Source organism: Abrus precatorius, unplaced genomic scaffold (assembly GCF_003935025.1).
Source record: "Abrus precatorius isolate BTA unplaced genomic scaffold, Abrus_2018 Scaffold4, whole genome shotgun sequence".
NCBI classification, from domain to species: domain Eukaryota; kingdom Viridiplantae; phylum Streptophyta; class Magnoliopsida; order Fabales; family Fabaceae; genus Abrus; species Abrus precatorius.
The window spans coordinates 16,810,910-16,831,069 of NW_020874384.1; the positions used below are offsets into that span (position 1 = coordinate 16,810,910).

The 20,160-nt window shown below is 33.4% G+C and overlaps 3 protein-coding genes across 13 annotated transcripts; all 3 read left to right on the forward strand.

Annotated features, from left to right (window-relative positions):
- The first annotated feature begins 1,647 nt into the window (after positions 1–1,647).
- Positions 1,648–8,027, forward strand: LOC113864423 (peptidyl-prolyl cis-trans isomerase CYP95). 10 transcript variants are annotated; one of them, XM_027498100.1, is made up of 16 exons: positions 1,715–1,810; positions 2,494–2,618; positions 2,701–2,755; positions 3,012–3,100; positions 3,225–3,275; positions 3,405–3,429; positions 3,554–3,599; positions 4,004–4,042; positions 4,131–4,248; positions 4,368–4,495; positions 4,726–5,083; positions 5,604–5,716; positions 5,896–6,100; positions 6,190–6,921; positions 7,017–7,088; positions 7,252–8,001. In XM_027498100.1, the coding sequence occupies exons 6-16, from the start codon at positions 3,427–3,429 to the stop codon at positions 7,577–7,579; spliced, it is 2,142 nt and encodes a 713-aa protein (XP_027353901.1). In that variant the 5' UTR covers positions 1,715–1,810; positions 2,494–2,618; positions 2,701–2,755; positions 3,012–3,100; positions 3,225–3,275; positions 3,405–3,426; the 3' UTR covers positions 7,580–8,001. The 10 variants fall into 10 exon arrangements, with proteins under 10 accessions (XP_027353897.1, XP_027353893.1, XP_027353896.1 ...); XM_027498098.1 differs by lacking the exon at positions 3,225–3,275 and having other exon boundaries at positions 1,715–1,748; XM_027498096.1 differs by lacking the exons at positions 3,225–3,275; positions 3,554–3,599 and having other exon boundaries at positions 1,648–1,748; positions 2,495–2,618; positions 5,929–6,100.
- Positions 8,028–9,526: 1,499 nt separating this feature from the next.
- On the forward strand, positions 9,527–10,444 carry LOC113866213 (U-box domain-containing protein 1-like). Its single transcript, XM_027501094.1, has one exon. The coding sequence runs from the start codon at positions 9,527–9,529 to the stop codon at positions 10,442–10,444; it is 918 nt and encodes a 305-aa protein (XP_027356895.1).
- Positions 10,445–14,188: 3,744 nt separating this feature from the next.
- LOC113865098 (acyl-protein thioesterase 2-like) lies at positions 14,189–19,399 on the forward strand. Of its 2 annotated transcripts, none has more exons than XM_027499462.1 (10): positions 14,189–14,353; positions 14,989–15,077; positions 15,223–15,337; positions 16,296–16,332; positions 16,467–16,536; positions 16,747–16,851; positions 17,777–17,927; positions 18,055–18,137; positions 18,799–18,892; positions 18,983–19,399. In XM_027499462.1, exons 2-10 carry the CDS (start codon positions 15,047–15,049, stop codon positions 19,071–19,073), a joined length of 777 nt encoding a protein of 258 aa, XP_027355263.1. In that variant the 5' UTR covers positions 14,189–14,353; positions 14,989–15,046; the 3' UTR covers positions 19,074–19,399. The 2 variants fall into 2 exon arrangements, with proteins under 2 accessions (XP_027355263.1, XP_027355264.1); XM_027499463.1 differs by having other exon boundaries at positions 14,261–14,339; positions 18,983–19,335.
- The last annotated feature ends 761 nt before the right edge of the window (positions 19,400–20,160 follow it).

Sequence of the window (20,160 nt, forward strand, 5' to 3'; positions counted from 1 at the left end):
AACTACTAACTAATTTTTATAGTTAAATAATAATATTATGTGATAATTAAGATAGAATAAATTTAATGTGACGTGTAAATGTTTTTTTTTTGTTAATGTGTATAATAAAATATTCAGGAACATTACAAAATAAATAAAAAAATTATGGTATAAAAAAAGGGTGAATGTTCTGGCGCCTTAAAAATTGGAAGGCATCTAATGCACTTTTTAGTTGGACTAATAATCAAAGAAGTATGATGATTTTTTATTTTTTGAAAAAATTATAAAAAATATCTTATAAATTTAATAAAAATATAAAAATTAAATATTTTATGCGCATTGTCGGCTCATGATAGTTGTTAATAAACTTTGTCTACCTTTTAAAAGTTTATGATGTTATAACTCCCTTTTTACATTTTGTAAGATCTCTCGAAATGGATCTTATATGTGAAAACTTGTCAACAAATTTTTGGACGGATTATAATTGTTGTTTAGGTACAATATTTGATTTTTCACTTGCAAACTTACAAAAATATTTTGATCTAAGAAGGTATGAATTAAACATAAATTTAAAATTTGCCGATTGTAAAAAGAAGAGATGAACCTGTCACAATGTTGACCCATTTAACATCAGTGAGGTAGATATACTTGTTAAAATATTTCAATACCAAATATTAACTTGCACCTATAAACTAATAATGATGGAATAATGTGTACCTAATAACGTTGATCACTTTACACAAGTCTCTGATGTGAGTGATCACAGCCAAAGCACTGAGATGATTATAAAATCCTCGTTGCTAAAGATGTTACCAATAGATGGTGATCTCTTGATGCGAGCGAAATAGGCGTGAGAGGCTACAATCACGGGAGCTTAAGCGAGTTTTAAATTCTCTGTTTGGTCCATTTGTGAAGTTGAGTGAATTAGCTTTGGGTCGAAGATTACCCAAACCAATACTTAACGAATCCTGAATCAATATTAATATTTTACACATTTATGATCAGTACATATAAGTAATGACTTTAATAATGTATTTTGTAAATCCTTTATAATTATATTTTCATTTATTAATGACAAAAACCAATATAATAGATTTCTTAATAACACGTTAAATGCCAACTTAATATATTAAACGTCAATTAAATTATATTAAAAGCCATGCAATGAATATTCTGAAGGATTTAAAATAAACGAGGATAAATTTATCCACAAAACTATTCAATTTTGTTTAGAAAAACTTAAATGTCAATTTCAATATTTTTTTTCCTTAAAATTTGCATGGAATTTTTATGATGTAGGATTACATTTAACGCGTTAAATTAAGACTGAGCATTTGTATTCGTCAATAAAAATTATTTGTATTGCGTTAAAAATAATTCAGAAGCAATTTACAAAATTATATATTAAGAATCCGTTTATTGACATATAATATAAACTTGGTAGAATATAAAATAAATTAAACTCTTATCTAACTTTATAATGGACATCATATTATTTTATTCTTCCTTTTTATGCAATAAAGTGAATATTTACTCGAGATTATTTACATATCTTATAGGGACATAATCGTCCATTAGACATTGTTTCGTTGATGAATCATCATCACCATCCGCCAACGTGTTAGAGAGAGCAGGGACAGTCCAGTAACTTCACTTTCCAATGGAAGCAGCTAGGCTCGGCTCTTCTATAAGTCATGCCTTTATATATAAAGCTTAGGTTTTCTGCTCTCATCTTACTGAAAAAAACCTTTCCGTGGTTCTCGACTCGGGTAAGAGCTTTAGGGTTCTTCATCTATACTGTTCCGTTCCGAGCATGCAAATCTTGCGCAACGTATGTGTTTCCTCATTAACTTCTCCACGTAATTGTAGTTCAGCACTGATCTATCTAAAACTTTGTTCCTCTAAGGTTTTTCCGGAATCTAACTAGGGTTTAACATCTGCTACTTAATTTGATGATTTGTACTATTTCCGTGCCGTTTGTTTCATCTTCGCTGGTTTGTCTTAAGCGTTTGCTTTTCTATTAGCTAATTGGTTTGATTCCTTGTGTAATGTTCCCTTTCCGATCTGGATTTCTCAACCCTTTCAAGGGTTTAGTTGAACTCGTTGCGGTTTGTTTTCGAGATTTCACCATCAACGGTCGGTGATTGTTGCGATGTGCTTGGATTGGATTTGATGTTCGAGATTGACATGAACTGAACCGGTTTTTTAATTTTTTTTGAATTATTATTTCGTATCGACTCTGCTGGATTGGATAGAGCACTGTTTGTCACTGCACTAACTTTGGGTGTGGATATCGACAATTTCCTGTTGCCATTGTTCGTTAGGGTTCTTGTTTGTCTGGTTTTTGAATTTGGCATGAATTAGTATTTGGAAAATTTATCTTGACTAGCTTGAAACTGCAGTTCTGTATTTTTGGCGTGTAGCTGGAATTAGAGTTTGTTTCCTGTTGATATATTGTTAATTAAGATCCACTAATATTTGAGGGGTTTGTTTGATAATGCTTTGTTACTTCAGGTTAGTGGGCTATGCTTTTTTAGATTTTGACAAGTAAGACAAAGACCATGACAAAGAAGAAGAATCCCCTGGTTTTTATGGACGTGTCCATCGATGGGGATCCTGTTGAAAGGATGGTCTTTGAGGTACTTTGTATTCTTGTATTTACTGTTTATGCTGCAACTTTTGCAGTATTCAATCTAATGAGTGTTCACCTTGCCCTTATAGCTTTTCTTTGATGTTGCTCCCAAGACTGCGGAAAACTTTCGTGCATTATGTACAGGTATAATAAATTTAACTCTCATGGTAATTTCTTCAATTCGAACTTTATTAATAGGACATTTTCTTTTCCTCTTCACAATTGGCAATTTCTACCATCAAAGTACCAACTCAACATGTATTTGGACATATTTGTGTACTTAACTTGCATTTGCTTTTTGATTGATGTCAGAACATTTGGTAAAGATTGTCTCCCTGGTCAATGACAATGAGTCACTGACTGATTCCTCCATTTTTGCATGAAATTTTGTTCTGTTCAGGAGAAAGAGGTGTCAGTCCAAATACTGGAAAATCACTACACTACAAGGGTTCTTTTTTCCATCAGATTATAAAAGGTGCCATTGTACAGGTATGTTATTTTATTTATTCTTACATTTAGGGTAGTTCTATGATATGTAGTATGTCTTGATATCTTCTCATTGTGGTTGAACATGGCTTAGTAGTGGTCCACGTTACCCTTGTTTATGCTGTAGGATACACTGGGCTGATGGTCACGACTGCTTTTCTTGTGATATAGTTTTAAGGTTGTACTTACTAAGTTGTTCATCCTTGTAATTCTAATAAGCCTCATGAAGCCTGATCCCCATTTGTATGCATTAATTATTGTAGATGATTATGTGCTCAACAATTGACAACTGGTTTTGCTTTTGCAGGGTGGTGATTTTGTCAATCGAAATGGTATGTATTTTATTAATCCATTGCATCTCATTGAGTTACCTTACCTCTCCATTTTTTGAAGGTTGCAATTTGATACTATACATGTAGTCACTTTCTTTTATGTTTTTATTATTTGATCATTCAGTTGTCCGAGTTGCCAGCCTTGTTCTTGCATGTTTCCTGTGACAATGGTAATTTCTTTTCTAAGTCGATTAGGAACATGATTAACAAAGTTCCTTTACATGAACACAGATTGGCCTGTATTGAGTTTGGTATTAAAGCTATTTGATTTGGAAATTTGTGTTAGTTTTTTTATATTAATACATATGTGAATGTTGATTTTCAATTCACCTTAATCACTGGGGCATGCCTTCCTTATTTTTTTAGTGTTGAAAGTATTGTTTGCTGATAAAATATTGTATCACCAACCTCTTTTCTTGTTCCTAATTCTTATTTATTGCCTTGATTGGTAGTAGTTTAGTCATGGTTCATGTGCATTTTTTCATAAATTTCCTTGATGTGTTGATTTATATACCCTCTGGTCCTGTCCTGATTTTCCTGTATTAACTGCATGATATTTTCCTATGTTTTGCAGGTACTGGTGGTGAAAGTATTTATGGTTCCAAGTTCCCTGGTGAGAATGCCAAGTCTTGCTTATAAGCTCATATTATACACAATGAATTGCTCATAATTGACATAGTTTGTATTGGTGATTTGTTTAGATGAGTCACCTAGGTTGAAGCATGATGCTTCAGGTCTTTTATCAATGGCAATTGCAGACCGTGACACTGTTGGTTCTCATTTTATGATCACTTTGAAAGCTGATCATCACCTTGACAGGTTTGTGTGTCTGGTTAACTTTTGGTGGCATTTTACTTCTTACTTAGATGTTCTGTATTGGTTGTTGGGGTGGAGGGAGGTAAAATGCCTGACTGTACAGTTGTGTGGCCATTTTGCAGGAAGCATGTAGTCTTTGGGAAGCTTGTGCAGGGACATAATGTTTTGAAGAAAATTGAAGAAGTGGGTGATGAAGAAGGGCATCCAACTGTAACTGTTAAAATCATTAACTGTGGTGAATATAATGAGGGTGAGGATCACTTGGCCCATTTCAAAATACTTAATTTTACTCCCAATACATGTGATGGTTAAATTCCCAAACAATTTTACTGATAATTCTGTCTCCCAAGTCTTTAAATGCCAGATCATAGTGAATTTTGGGTTCATTTTTCTTGTTCAATCAAATGTGCCCTGCTCTGACCCAGTGTTTCATTTTTAAATATGATTGTTTTTTAAATATATTTGAATCTTGATCAACAGATGGAAAGAAGGTAAATAAGTCAAAAATGGGAAGGGATGGATCTTCTGAAGCCAATAGTCATGAAACACGGAGAAAGGGAAAGCATAAAAAATCTTCCAAAGACCGAAGGAAGAGGAGAAGATACTACTCATCAGATTCAGGGAGTTCTTCAGATTCTGATCTGGAATCTTCAGAAACTGATAGTGATTCTGAGTCGGATATATCCTCATCATCTTACATAAGCTCCTCCAGTGATGACAGGCGAAGGAAGAGAAAGAGATCTAAGAAAGATAAATATAGACGAGGAAAAAGAAGAGATAAACGCCGCGACAAGAAGCGAAGGAGACGTGATAAGAGATCAAAGCGGAAATCAAGAAGGTATTGAATACTCAATATTGATTTGGTTTATGATTTTCAGTCATCTATCCTTGTTGCTTTCTTCTTGTTGAGATGAACTTGTAATGGCCATTAGTTCAACAAGGTTTGTGTTCATTGCAATTTTTAATGCAAATATGCTAGGAAAGATGTAGGTTATCTCTCATGCTGTGTGTATTCATATGAATAAAGCAGTTATTATATGTATTTGATTGTTCCTTTTTCTCTCGTTACTGGCAAATACTTTTTCATGTGATGTTTTCTTGCATTTATGTAGAAATATGTGTGGTTGAAAGTCTCTGAATTTGATCTCTGATTTTAATGGTCATGTCACTATCCGTTGGCATTCTGGGATGATTGATGCAAGGGGCCATCTCATATTGTGACAGTTCACGTTCCTTAGAAAATTTAATAAAATATATCATTGTTTTGAACTAGTACTTTGCACACATGTAATATTTCAGTCATACTTAATTTTCCTTTTCTTTTCCTTGATTGCCATTGAATTTGTTGTATGTTTTAGGGAATCTGGCACTGATTCGGAAAGTGAGAGTAACAGTGACAGTAGCTCTAAAGGTGAAAGTACTGATGCCCAACGGAAAGGGCTGAAGCGTAAAGATCATTCTCAGAAAAATGGTAATTTTTTAAATAATTCTACTGTTCCAAATAAATCATTGTCTGTGACCATTTGTTGTCTTCAATGAAACAAAGTCTTGAAATATATTCCGAGAGTTTCTTTGATTCTGTTTTCTCTTTCAATTCTTTGGGTCACGTGGATGTTTTTTCATTCTTTTTCCCTTCATTCATTGTAGCAGCTGAAATTAAATCTCCCTTGATTGTTGGGAAAGATGTACCTCCTGTGCATCACAAAAAGGAGGAAGGGGGTATCCTAGAGAACGAGGAAAAATTGTCTAAGGAAAACGGAGAACGGCATAGCAATGGCAATGGAGCTAACTATAGATCTGACGGAAGTGAAGAGAGGCACCCTGACGTGATGGATGATCATTCGGGCAAATCTAGGTCTACTTTCCTCTTTAGTCACACCTCAGTTATTTCTTTTGCTTACCATTTCTCCCAGATCTGGTATTTTATTAAAAGTTGATGAGCAGGAGTCGAAGTGCCAGTCCTAAGCGAACCATGAGTAGGAGTATGAGTATTAGTCCCAGGAGGAGTGAGAGCAAGAGCCCAAGCATTACTCCCAAAAGGAGATTGAGCAAAGGTCCAAGCATTAGTAGAAGCCCTCCTCCATCACGGAGGAGTTTTAGTAGAAGTCCTGTAAGAAGCATCAGCAGGAGTCCAAGCAGAAGCATCAGTAGAAGTCCAGTGAGGGGCAGGAAGGGCAGAAGTGTCAGTAGAAGCCCTGTGAGAAGCCCCGTGAGAACTCGTTCTCTTAGAAGTGTCAGCAAGAGCCCTGTAAGATCCCATTCTCGAAGCCACTGGAGCAGGACTTCTCCCAGAGCATCATCACGAAAAACAATCAGCAGAAGCCCTGCAAGAGTTTCAAGAAAGAGTGTAAGCCGTAGTCCAGTTAGATCATCCGCAAGAAGCTTAAGCAGAAGCTCTGGCAGGGTTCCTTCAAAGAGAAGCATCAGCCGAAGTCCTGTCAGAGCACCAAGTAGAAGCAATCGTCGCAGTTACTCCAGGAGTCCTAGCCCTGTTCGAAGGACAAGGACACCTCGTGGGAGGAGTGTGTCGAGGAGCGATTCACCTGATGCTTCACCAAAACGTATCAGAAGGGGAAGAGGTTTCAGTGAACGGTACTCGTATGCAAGAAGGTACAGAACCCCCTCTCGGTCTCCTGTGAGGTCATATCGTTACAATGGAAGAAGTGACCGTGACAGGTAAAGTTGAATGCAGTTTTCATTAATACACTAAGATGGTATTGAGATTTGATTGATGAATGGCAGAATAAGCATTTTGCGTCTTTTTTCCTCAGGTATTCTAGTTACAGAAGGTATTCCCCTAGGCGATACAGGAGCCCACCACTGCGTGGAAGAACTCCCCCAAGGTTTGTTTTTTTTCTCTCTCCTTTACATTAGCTTTTCACGTTATACTAGTATATCTTGTATTTGATTTATAATTTGTTTCTTATCATGAATATTTCATATTAATGTCCATTTTAGTTTTTTGCGTCATTGTATTGTAATATGATTATTTGAAAACATGTGTAGGTACCGAGGCAGGAGGAGCAGGACGCCATCTGTTTCACGCAGCCCACGATACCGACCTCGACGATATAGCCGAAGTCGGAGCCCAGTTCGCAGTCGTTCCCCAGTTGAACCATATCGATCTCGCCCCTCTCCTCGTGTGGAGAGGCATGCATCTTCACGGAGCAGGAGTCCATCAAAATCTAGGTCCAGGTCTAGGTCTTCTGTGGAATCACGATCTCCACGGAAAGCAAGTAGAGATAGCAGGTCAGGCTCATCGTCCAGAAGCCCAGATGGAAAGAAAGGCTTGGTCTCATATGGCGATGGTTCTCCATATTCGGGCCAAAGATGAAATACTTTGTCCCAAGGGTTTTGGGTTTACTGTAACCTTTAATGAGCCAGAGGATTCAATTTTTAACAGCACCATCTGTTCGTGAATGTCACTCTTTATAGACCGCAATGGATGTTGAAAGATTTAGAATAAGTTAGACGGTACTTGGGACATTAGGTTGCTGCCTTAGATGTGGGGGGTTGTTGCGGTATTTGTTGTTAGGAGAAGCATTTGAGTTGAATTTATAAAATTATGGCTAGCTTTACTGTATGGACTACTAGATGATAGCGCAGTGTCCGGTAGTGGAGTTCGGGAACACATTCATGCCTAATTTACTAGGATATTTAGCTCAAGATTCAAGAGGATTGTAAAACGTCGGGGGTCTATGTACTTCTCTTTACGCTTTTTTTTTTTAATTAAAAACTTTTAAAAAACATTAAGTGATTATGTAAGTTTCTTTTAATTGACGCATAAAAGTTATTAGTGTTTTCTTTGAAATTTAAAGACATTAATTTAAACAGTATATTTTTTTACAATCAAAATCATCGTTAAAAAAGATTTGCGGTTAATAGAATTAGTAGGAAGTGCATCAGGAAGTTTTCGTTTAATTTTAATTATACTTTTTCTGATATTTTTAAAAATAGAAATTAATTGAGGGTAAATGAACTTAAATGCGTTTGGCACTTGCATTCTTGAGTGAAAAAGGTGTTAATAGTTTTTAGGATATATTAATTAAACTAATTATTACAATTTTCATATAATATTGATTGTGAAGGTGAAATGTATGGGAGCTTTCTTTGAATTTACTCGATGTGGATGTGAATATAATAGGCTATTAGGCAAGCTTTCTTTGTATGTCTGGTTGCATTTGAGCTGAGGCACTCGGGTCAAAATCACATCATGCGTGAAGTTCTAAACCGCAGTAAAATCTGCCTTTTACATAAGTTTGGGTACACATTTCAATTGTAGTTAAAAACTCAAATTAATTATATTAAAATAATGCCTATTCAATAGTAAAATAAATGGGAATTAAGTTTGTAATTTATTTATTTGAGTAGCAATATATTTACAACCAACTTTTACTAATTTTTTTTTATAATTTACTTTTTATGTATCTCTCTTCATCGTATTATTCATTATTTTAAATAGTTTTACTTTTTCAAACTATTTTACTTTATATATATACTCTAGAAGTTAAAGGAGGTGCTCCTCTTAATACTTTATCAACAATTTTTTTAAAATTTTGAATTTCTCTCTTTTTTTAAAAATTAATTTTTGACTAAATTGAATTACATCGTAAAATTCATATAATCGATTCTATCTAATTGAATGAAACTCGATTGTTGGTGTATGAATACAGAAAAAAAAATAATCTTATTTTACTATCTTTTCGAAACAATTATTAAATCATTTTGTCTAGTCTTGTTTTTTTATAAATTAAAATTGCAATCAATGACCATAAGTTTGTCATGTTAGAATAATTTTTAAAAACTAAAAAATAAATCATGTAACTTTAATTATTTTTATTGATTTGGGTAATTTAGTTGAAGTAAGTTATAAAAAAATTGTGGGTTCTCCCCATTTATAACTAAACATTGGGTTAGGAGTGGCCACATGTAGTGTTAACAGGACAACTAACCACCTTAGCCATTGCATTAGTTCGTTGCTAAACCGGTCACTTATTTCCCACTTTCCCTAATCCCATTCCTTGCCAAGGGGAAGGGACAAATAGACGGATCAAATGTGCCAGGACACCTAAGAGGGAGACAAAGATCTTAAGAAAGAAGTGGAGCATTTTCCTATGCAAATAAAACATTGAAACTATCTTCATTTTCTTTCTTGTAACTTGTTTGCAGTTTGCCTAATTTATTATATCAGCAAAGGTCTACAGTTTTCATTTAAGCTTTTTAAATGCTTCAAAAGACCACAGCCTTGGTGGTTGAGACTTAGATCAAAAGCCTAGGAAAGATGTCAGTGTCATCATCATCTCGTTTTTTTGACACCATTAGTGAATGTCTCACCCTAGTTCAATCAGATTCCCATGAAACTCAAGAGAAAGCCCTTCAAACGCTTGTTTCCATCACCAAGGTAAGTCCCCAAAATAGAACCTTTCTCGCTCAAATAGATGGAGCCATCCCAACATTAGCTACACTCACAAATTCTTCCTCCCCCATTATCCAAACACTTTCTTTGTTGATCCTCTTCAACCTTTCCTTGAATCCTGATTTAAAGCAATCTCTTGCAGATATGGAAACTATTTATTACCTCAATTCCCTCATTAGCTCCTCGTGTTCTCTTGATTCTTGCAAATTGGCCTCCTCATTGATTTGTAGTTTAGCCATGCTTGATAAAAACAAAGCCAAATTTGGGGTGGCAGGTACAGTTCAGTTGCTAGTGAAAGGTATTGAAGGCTTTCATGATTCTGATGCACATCACCTTTTGAGTTCTTTGGCTGAACTTGTCAATTTCCATGGAAACTGCACCTTGGCTGTGCGAGCTGGTGCAGTTCCAGTGCTACTAGGAGTTGTTCAAAGCACTGATAACGAGGACTTATCTTCAACTTCACTTACTGTTCTTGGTCTCCTTGCAAGGTTTGATGAAGGGTTAAATGGTTTGAAGAAAAGTGATGAGATAATTAAGTCAATGTTAAGTGTGTTGAAAGGGAGGTCGTTGTTGAGTAAAGAGGGTGCAGCTGATATCCTTCTTCGCCTCTTTGATGATAGTGAAAGTTGTGTCACAGAGGCTTTGATGTTACCTGAGTTCTCAACTGTATTAGCTGATCTTTGTGTGAGGGGTTCTGTGAGAGTTCGAGATAAGGCTGATTTGTTAATGAGAAAGATGGCAAAGTTGAGCTTAGACTCTGATATGGAACCAAGCTTCCTATAATATGTGCTTGACTTGGATCAAATTTACATGTTGAATCATTGAGTCAATTAATGTCCGTTAATTTGCAGTTGTTTTTACACCCATTCTAGGGATAATAAGTATATTTTAGCATCTCATTGATACATTTGGCCTCATATAAATTCATGGTTTGTACTGATTTTGAGTACTTGAAATGATAAAATTTTAATAAAAAAGAAAATATTTATTATATAAAAATATTTAAATATTTGATGGTGATATTTGTACACACTGTCAAGGGATGTGATTTGCATGCGAGAAAGACAGGGATAAAAAAGAAAGAAAAAAGAGAGTAAAAGATATGATAAACGGTACAAAAAAATATAAGAGAAAGTAAATGAAAATGAAATGAAAAAATATAAAAGTATTATTATTATTGAATAAAAATTATTAATTTGTTTGCGTAAAATCAGCTTATGCTTATGTTTTATAAATTAAATTACTATGAATCTGCATATTATTTTTATGCTTAAGTTTAAAAATATCATGACAAATTAAGTTATAATTTCAAGCATTTAAATTGAAAAGAAATATTAGTAATATTTTTTTAATATTTTTAATTATTATCTAAAATTAATTAAAATTATATGAATGCTAATTTTATTTTATTTTACTTTTAAGTTGATTATTATCTATCACATTTCATTAGTTTTTAACAAATTTTAATCAGTAATTAAAAGTATAAAAAGGAATATATTTTTAATACTGGATGAATTAAGCAGATATCCATTATGTGAATGTTAACTTTTTTTTTAAACAAATTTTTACTTAAATATTTTCTCTTATTTTTATAAATTTTAATTAATAATTAAAAATATGAAAAAAGAGTGTGTTTTTAATACTGGACGACATAAGGTGAACATCCATTATGCATTATAATAAGTTAGGTAAAATAAGAGGTATTGTAGGGTAAAGAAGGAGTGTTTTATGACAATTAAAGTTTGGGGTATCTAACTATGTTAATTGTTTATCCAAAATATTAAGTTACCACTATGGGCATAGCTTGCACCTCACCATGGCCTGCTTGCTCTGTCGACTTCTCAGACTGTGTGCACAACTATTCTCCATTCTTGTTTTATTCTGACCATCTTTACTGTAATTCAAGATCAGGGTCATGAGTTTCATAATATGACGAGAAGAACAATGAAGGATGTATATATTAATATTTCAAGTGCACATTTTATTTGTTCTATTGTTTTATTCTCCTGCTCCAATAGTCCAGCTGTATCCTAGCTGAAAGAAAGAAAATAGTGGCTTGTAGAATCAAAAACTTAGTCAGAGAGAGAGAGAGAGAGAGAGAGAGAGAGAGAAATTTAAACGTATCAAAATTCAAAAGTTTTTCAAGATAGTACAATGTACTCATTCTCTTCTAAAAATACGTACAAAAATAATTAAAGCGTTATAACTATTGATTTAAAAATTAATGATTTGAGTTGTAATTATATATATGTAATCAAATAGGTTTTAACTATTAACTTTTAATCAATATTTAAATTTTTTCATTTTTGGTCATAATTATATAAAAAATATACTGATCTCCGAGATAATAAAATATGGGCAACATCCAATATTCTACAGCAAAGCAGCAACATCCCGTAATAACTTTTTCACAGCTTTTTCAACCCTAGCACACTGAGAAAGCAATTTTAATGTTGTTTTAAATATTAACTTTGTTTGATACCAACTAATATTGAAATAATGTCTGAACCTATGTAAGTGGCATACAGAATATCAACGACATAGAAATAGTTTTAAATTTCTACAGATGCCTCGACACACCCCTTTTGAAATTACTATTTAATGTCTTCTTTCGAATGGTTCTGAGACAGTGATAGTATTTTATATACATATATTGCACGATCAATACATTAGGTTTAGGTTATTAAAAAATAATAATTGATGAGAGGCAAGAATGCCTTTCCTTGCTTTACGCCAGTTATTCCAGTCACTCTGCAATGAATTTCGATTTCTTTTGTGTTACTACCAACTTCCATTCTCCTTTTACTTATTGTGGGCCTTGCCAAGAGTTGACTACTTAAAAAGTGTGTACAAATTTGTAGAAATAAGATTCCATTTTTATTAAAAGAGAAGATGAATTGTAGATGTTTTATAGTTCATGAGAATAATGGTTATGTAACTTCAAACTCATAATAGGTTAGTAATAACTGGAATGCATTTTATTATGGCCAGCAACGATTCTATAGTTATCTCGTTGTAGTACGTACTAGTTCTGCATTAAGGTATGATTAAATGATAATCGAATTTTTTAACACGAGTAAGTTTATTTATTAAATAAAATTTGGGATAATTAATTCACATAATAAACGACTACGAGACACGTTAACTTGGTTTTGTATGTGCAAATAATAACTAGTTTTTTTAAGAAAGAAAATAGTGTTAATAAATGTTAGCGAACCGATAATAATGGTTAACCAGCAGCAAACTCATCAGTTCCATGAGTAAGATCAATTGTAAAAATAAAATTAATTAACGGCCATAATAATAATATTAGTATAACAAATAAAAAGGTGGTGGTAATTAATCAATAAATTAATAAGCAGACTAGAAATAGGTCAAGCTTACTCAAGTCTTGTACCACAAAAGAATGAATAGAAAATGTCAAATTTATAATGGGATTTACGTCTATGTGAATTTTAATAAATTTTTTGTGTCAAAAATATATTATTAATATCTCTCTCACACAAGATTAAACTTATTTAATAAATAAAATAATTTAATTAACTTAAAATTTAAACTAAATCATAAAATATCGACCAATAAAGTAACTCCAAACGCAAATTTTGGCAATGCAAAATGAAAAGCCGACAACATTATCCTTTTGTGCATCCCCAAAACAAAACCAAATTGCCTTCTCCACGAGCCTGGGCGATGAAACCTGCTTTACTTTTCATCAATCAACGTTGAAAAGAAGAATATCGTAGGTTTGTGTTTAAGAAATGAACAAAAGTATATTAACTTTGACATCTGTTTCGTTAATGAAAAGAGAGAAAATAAACTAAATTTTAAATTTAAGAAAGGTACAAAAAGAATTTTTTGGCAGAAAATATATTGTTATTTATGTTTTTTTCCTTCATCCAAATAAATAAACATATTTTAGTATAATTTATGCCTTTCTTTCGATTAATAATGTGAAAATTAAATAACCCAAGTCAATTAATAATTAAATGATTTTTATTAATCAAAATGACTTAAATTGTCATACAATCATTTATTCAACATTAATGATTCTATGTAGGACCAATATCAGTAATCATAATGATCAAATAATTATATACCATGTGAGTGAGCCAAAAATTTCAAACACACGCTTGTATATAGAATAATAAAAATAAGATTCCGTTAAAGGCACTAGTTAAAAAAAATGTTAAATGTTATGTGATGTATATTAAAAATTCATACGTAAATATATTTTTAAATATTTTAATCAATACCTTAATAACAGTAAAAATTAAACCATTAATGTTAGTATAAAAATTACATTGATAATTTTAAGAAATGCTAACAACTATTCGGATAAATTAAAAGTATATTTAAAAATTAATTTAAATGTAACTTTAGTTATGTAATAATTAACCTGACTGAATAGAAGGATATTATTACTACTAAGAGTGTTACAGTTACTGTGAGGAGTACTACGTAGTACGTAGGGGCATTGTGGTCAAAAAAAGGTTGTAAGAAAACAAGCGGCTTAATGCTGGGTTTGTGTTGTGTTGTGTTGTGTTGTGTTGCGGTGAGAGTGTGAAGTAATAAAACAAAAAGAGTTGAGGGAAAGTCGTGGGAACGAAGAAGCTAACGAAGGCAAATCAAGGAGAAAAGGAAAAAAGCCCTTATGCTTTTTGGGTTTGTTTCCCACCAGGTTGAGGTGTTTAGGTTTGTGCAAAGAACATAACTTTGCTCACTTTTTCCACTTCTTTTCACCTTTCAATGTTCTTTTTTTAATTTAAGATTCTGGTATATATTATGTGAAAGAGAAATATACCAACTTTGTTCATACCCCCGAGTATGAATGTCATCATTTCAAAATGAACCTTCCAACTTCTTTTAGTTAATGCTATTTTGCACATTATTTCGTTTTCTTTTGGAAAATTCAAGGTGGCAAATGGCAAAATAAAGAAAGGATTTTGTTATAGCCAAATATTCTTGTTTGTTGTCTTAGGCCTAGTGCTTTCTGGCTTTACTTAATTTCCACGAGCATAGATTCTCCAATCTTATTCTCTGTGTATTACAAAGTAAAATGCTTACCTTGGCTCCTTCTCTGCATTTTGTGCTTCATTTGTTGTGGGTTCTTGCTCATAAAGGGTTACAATTTTATTTTTTTTGTTGGCTCCTATAGTTTCTATCTCCTTTTCTTGAGTGCCTTTCACTTTCTGTCAATTTTCAAGGAGGTTTTAGCTAGTTTTGTAAGCAGGGTAGCTGATGCAGATTCATTGTATTATTATTTTCCTTTGTCACCCTCCCATTTGGGTATAAATACAGATTGCTAATGTTGGTGCTCTTCATTGCAGAAACTCATCTTAAGCATTGTGGCAGTGACCTGAGCATTTAGCTGTTTGGGTAGAAAATATGAGCTACAGCAGCTCCTCAATGAGTTCTGGTAAGTTGTGATCCTACATTTCCATTTTCATCTCATTGCCGTACACACACTACATTTATTGATTTACTAGTGAGCCTTTCTAGCAACTAAATCATCTAGGATTTCCGGCATTTTTTTAATGAACTTTATTGCTGTCATATTTCAGGTAGTGGAACTGCTAGAAGGACATTTGAGTTTGGAAGGACCCATGTGGTAAGACCTAAAGGGAAACACCAGGCAACTATAGTTTGGTTACATGGCCTTGGTGATAATGGCTCAAGGTATGTTGCTAACATGAATATCTTATGTAGTCATGGTTTAAAGATGGATATTCTATTAAAATTGGAGTACATCTGGAGATTTGTTTAAGGGAAAAGTTTTCTTCTTTTTGAGCTGGTTGGCAAACGGAATTAAAGGTTATAGTTTGAAAACCCATTGTACTCACACCAATAAGACATAATGCACTTTCCAAGTGACCATTCTTGTCAGTGTGCATGGCTCAACAGTTGGAGTTGGTGATGTTTGGGATTTTATTGTTTGTATAAGTTTATTCATTTTTTTATTGGCAAACACTTTGAGTGGACTCCTCCTTATGCTTGAGAATATACCTTCAATGAAATGGTGGTAAGGGAGGGAGTAAGGGAATGTCAATATCTTGTCCTCTTCTGTTGAAGTTTGTTTATTAAATAAGTTCTTAAATTCCATCCCCTCATAGGAAATTCTTGCCAATTGATTGGGTGGGATAACACAAAGGTACTGTCAACCAAAAAAGTTAAATAATCATTTTATTTCATCTTCTAACTTGAAAGTTTGCAGTAAAGGAAATCTTGACTCTCAGATTTTTATATGCCAGAAAATAGAAAGGGGACCACTTCTTCACAGCTATGTTGTTACCAAAACTTAATAGGCATGTAGATACTAATCATCAAACAAGGACACATCTAGTCCCAATGCATAAGTAATAAACTCTTGATTTTCATAATTTTGAAATCAGGTTGATTAGTGCTTTTAATCATATAATACAAATTATGCCATTTATTAATACGTGGTCCCAAAATCAGGTAGGATTGATATAATTTTAATGTGTATTATTTCCTTGAAGAAACCTTATAATAGTTTCAAATGTGATCTTTACTAGTTATAATTTTTTTTTACTTAAATTTGTTGTATTTGTAGTTGACAACTTCCTGATTAACCTATGGTGAATAAAATTGACTTCGTTTTTTTTTTGTTTTGCAGCTGGTCCCAACTCTTGGAAACTCTTCCTCTTCCAAATGTGAGAATAAGCATGTTTTGACATTTTTTCAGTTGCTACTGCTTATCTGAAGTTGCATCACATGCTAGTTATGCAATATTTGGAAAGCATGTGATAAACAGTTGCCATTTGTTTTCTTGAAATATATGTTGCAGATTAAATGGATTTGCCCAACTGCTCCTACTCGGCCTGTTGGCATATTTGGGGGATTTCCTTGCACTGCTTGTAAGATTGAATGCTTGAAATTCTACATTATTTCCTTGAAAACACCATTGTTCTTTTACCATTTTCCTTTGACTACAAAATTTGCTTCTTCACTGCAGTGATATATATAGATTTCTTTGCTAACTTACTGTATGTTGAGTGTAGAACTATAAAGTCAGGTCCATTTTAACTGTCAAGAATAGTCTAATTTGATTGAGGCATCTCTACCAGGGTTTGATGTTGGGGAGATTTCAGAAGATGCTCCTAGTGATTTGGAGGGTTTGGATGCTTCTGCAGCACATGTTGCCAATCTTTTGTCAACAGAGCCCCCAAATAGTAGGTTTTCCATGATCTCTTAAATAACTCATTGATATGATCTCCCATGCTCATTGAAATTTGAACATGAGAGGATCCATTCTCAATTCACAATGTTAGCTATATCTATGATAGAAAATGTCATAACGCTAATGGAAACAATGGTATTAGTTGCTAACAGCCTAACATCACAAATACAGAATACATCTCCTTAACAAGAGGTTCAGTCTTTTATAGTTTTCGTGAACTCCTCAGCCATGTATGGCTGGATATATGAAGTGAGCTATTGCTTATGGTAATGTAGAGTGAAAGCAAATGGTTTTCCTGTACAGCAGAAGAGTTCAATGAAATTATCAACAAGATTTGGAGGTTATTGAAGTAATCAACATGTTAATGCTCTCTACATTCTTTTATAGATTCCATCTAATAATTCAATATAGTTGTCCTGGAAAAAAATTCATTCTATTGATTATCCTTTGGTAAGTATTGAATATTGATACTGCAAGTACTGTCTAATTACATGCATATTTGTTTGGGGAAAAACAGATTGAACATTTTGATCAAGAAAAACTATTTATTTTATCTTTTAACAGTTTCCTTGTTTGTAGAAACAATAAGAATCACAAGAACTTGTTTTGATGTCTGCTTCAGTAGCAGCTGAGTATTATTCTCTATTTGTTATTCATCTGCACAGAATTTGGTATGAAAGTATAGGAAGAAAAAAGTGAAAGTTTACGACTCCATAAAGCCTTCCCGAGCCTTTAAAATAATGACCTTCCAAATTTGCTATCAATAAGGTGTTTAGATATTAAAGTGACTGAAGTATTATCTCATAAAATGAATAAATTAGAATGAAGCCAAATATTACATTTAGATTGTATTCACGGGAATGTTTGAACTAAATTCAAGTTGCTTGTAATTTGACTTTTCTACTTTTACTGTTTAGTCAAACTAGGTGTTGGGGGCTTCAGTATGGGTGCTGCAACTGCTCTATACTCAGGTACCTGCCATGTTTTGGGGCGCTATGGGAATGGAAACATTTATCCCATTAACTTAAGTGCTGTTGTTTCTTTAAGTGGCTGGCTTCCTTGTTCAAGGTTTGGTTTCTACCACTTGTCACAGTGATTATGTAAATACACTATGAATATGGCACATCCAAGAGTATTTTCCTTTTCTTTAAGCTATACATTATATAAGCCACTGAGAAGCTTCTAATTGATCCAGGACCTTGAAAAGTCAGATTGAAGGATCACACAATGGCATAAGGCGCGCAGCATCATTGCCCTTATTTCTCTGCCATGGAAGAGGTATTCATAAGTTCTATCATTTATCATTATAACTTCAAAAATTTTAAATTGTTATTGAAAGGAATCTTTTCCCTTTCTACAAATTGAGGGTGTGAAGGTATAATTGATTCATCTGGCCCTTACCCTGAATTCCTTTCAAGATGGGCCTGCACGCTAAAGTTCTCTTTTATAAAAATTTCAGAATTACACATCTTTCCTGTTATATGTATATCAAAGTTGAGATGCTAGTTTTATGCTTTTAGTGATCAATAATCTATAGTTATGTCTGGTCAATAGTAGTTCCTGTGCACAAAAAAAGAAATGCCTCGTAAGAGTTACTGGTTAAGACTCTTGACCTGTGCTTAATACTGTCTGGGAAGTGAACACTTCACATATGTTGAATTCCTTGTTTAAGTTGGTACTGATTTATCACATAATGCAATTACCAGTCTAAAATTCATAGATTCATTTACTCACCATGTCTAGATCTTCATTTGGTCTGACCATTCGACACTTTTCTGGTTTGTGAATATCAGAACTTCTAACAAATATAAGATTTAGTTAATTCTTTACATATATGTGTATGCCAACTTGTACTACTAGTCCCAATATTCTTTGCTTTCTTCTTGGGCTGTAGTTCAGACTTTGAAGTTGTATGATATATGTTGAATTGTTTTTGCAGGTGATGATGTGGTTGCATATGAACTTGGAGAGAAGTCTGCAATGACCTTAAGCTCATCAGGATTCCAGAATCTTACATTTAGGAGCTACAACGGGTATTCTACTTGTTCTGCAAAAATTATCACTATCATATTTGTAAATGACGTTAGTCTAATGAATAATACATATATATTGTTGCTTTGCAGGTTGGGTCACTATACAGTCCCTGAAGAGACTGATGAAGTTTGCAGGTGGCTAACTGCAAATTTGGGACTTGAAGGGTTTCGGTTGAACTAGAGAAGTAAATCTCTATGGGGTCACACGGATATAATAGCATAGTTTTAGGCAATGAAAGAGGCGCTATAGAATAGATAGTGGTGTGGGGGTATATTGGTAATGGTATAGCCGCTTCATTCTCTCTCTTCTATTCTCATGGTACTAAATAAATGTTCTTTTTTAATTCCAAGGGTCACTGTGCTTATTACTCTGGGATTTGGGAATGCTTTAGTGGGAGGACATGGATAATTTCCTCTCATCCAGCAAATTTTGTTTATTTCTTATGGGCGTGGATATATATGTTGCTTTCTGTATTTATATTCTGTCTAAATAAAGTTAAATTTTAGTAAGTTGATGATATTTAAAAAATAAAATACAATGTGGAAATTTGGTTATGCTACAAAGCGTATAAATAACAAGAATTAATATTTGGTAAAGAAAGACAGACATTTTCTCCTAGGCCATAGGTTGTTTGAGTACCTCAGATCCCAACCTTTGTAGGTTCTAGTTTGATATTATTCTCCTACCTTGTCTTGGGACAGCTTGCTCATACATATTCAATTCAATCTTCAGTGTTCAAATAGAAGCTATTAAATCTTCAGATAAAGGGGAGAAAGCTGTTGAAATTGAATCTTTATTTGGACTATGTGCAGTAGAATTTGATGCAGTTTCTTCAAATTAGGCGACGTTGACGGTAAATAAACTCAACAGCCAAAAATGCAAATGCCTAAAAGGCACGCTTGCAGTCTATTTTCCTACAAAATTTTTATCAGCAGATCAGTCATTTGCTTAGTAGATAATTCCACTAGACTAATCTCATCAACTTTTAGCAAACAAATCATTTATTGATGCATCTTTTTTCACTTAGATACATGAAATCAAAAGGATTTTCAATAAGAATCTTCCTTCAGTTTCGTCACTTCCAGAATCATGCTTGCAATTGATTGTCCAAAGATTTTTTTTAAAAATAGATTAGTGACATAAGTCATTTACCATGTACATAATAGTATAACTAGTGTCTTTCCCCCATCCCACGACTTAAGCTAGCAAATTATTCATTCAAACATCCTTGTCCATGCTCAACAATATTTTCACGAATGAAAATACT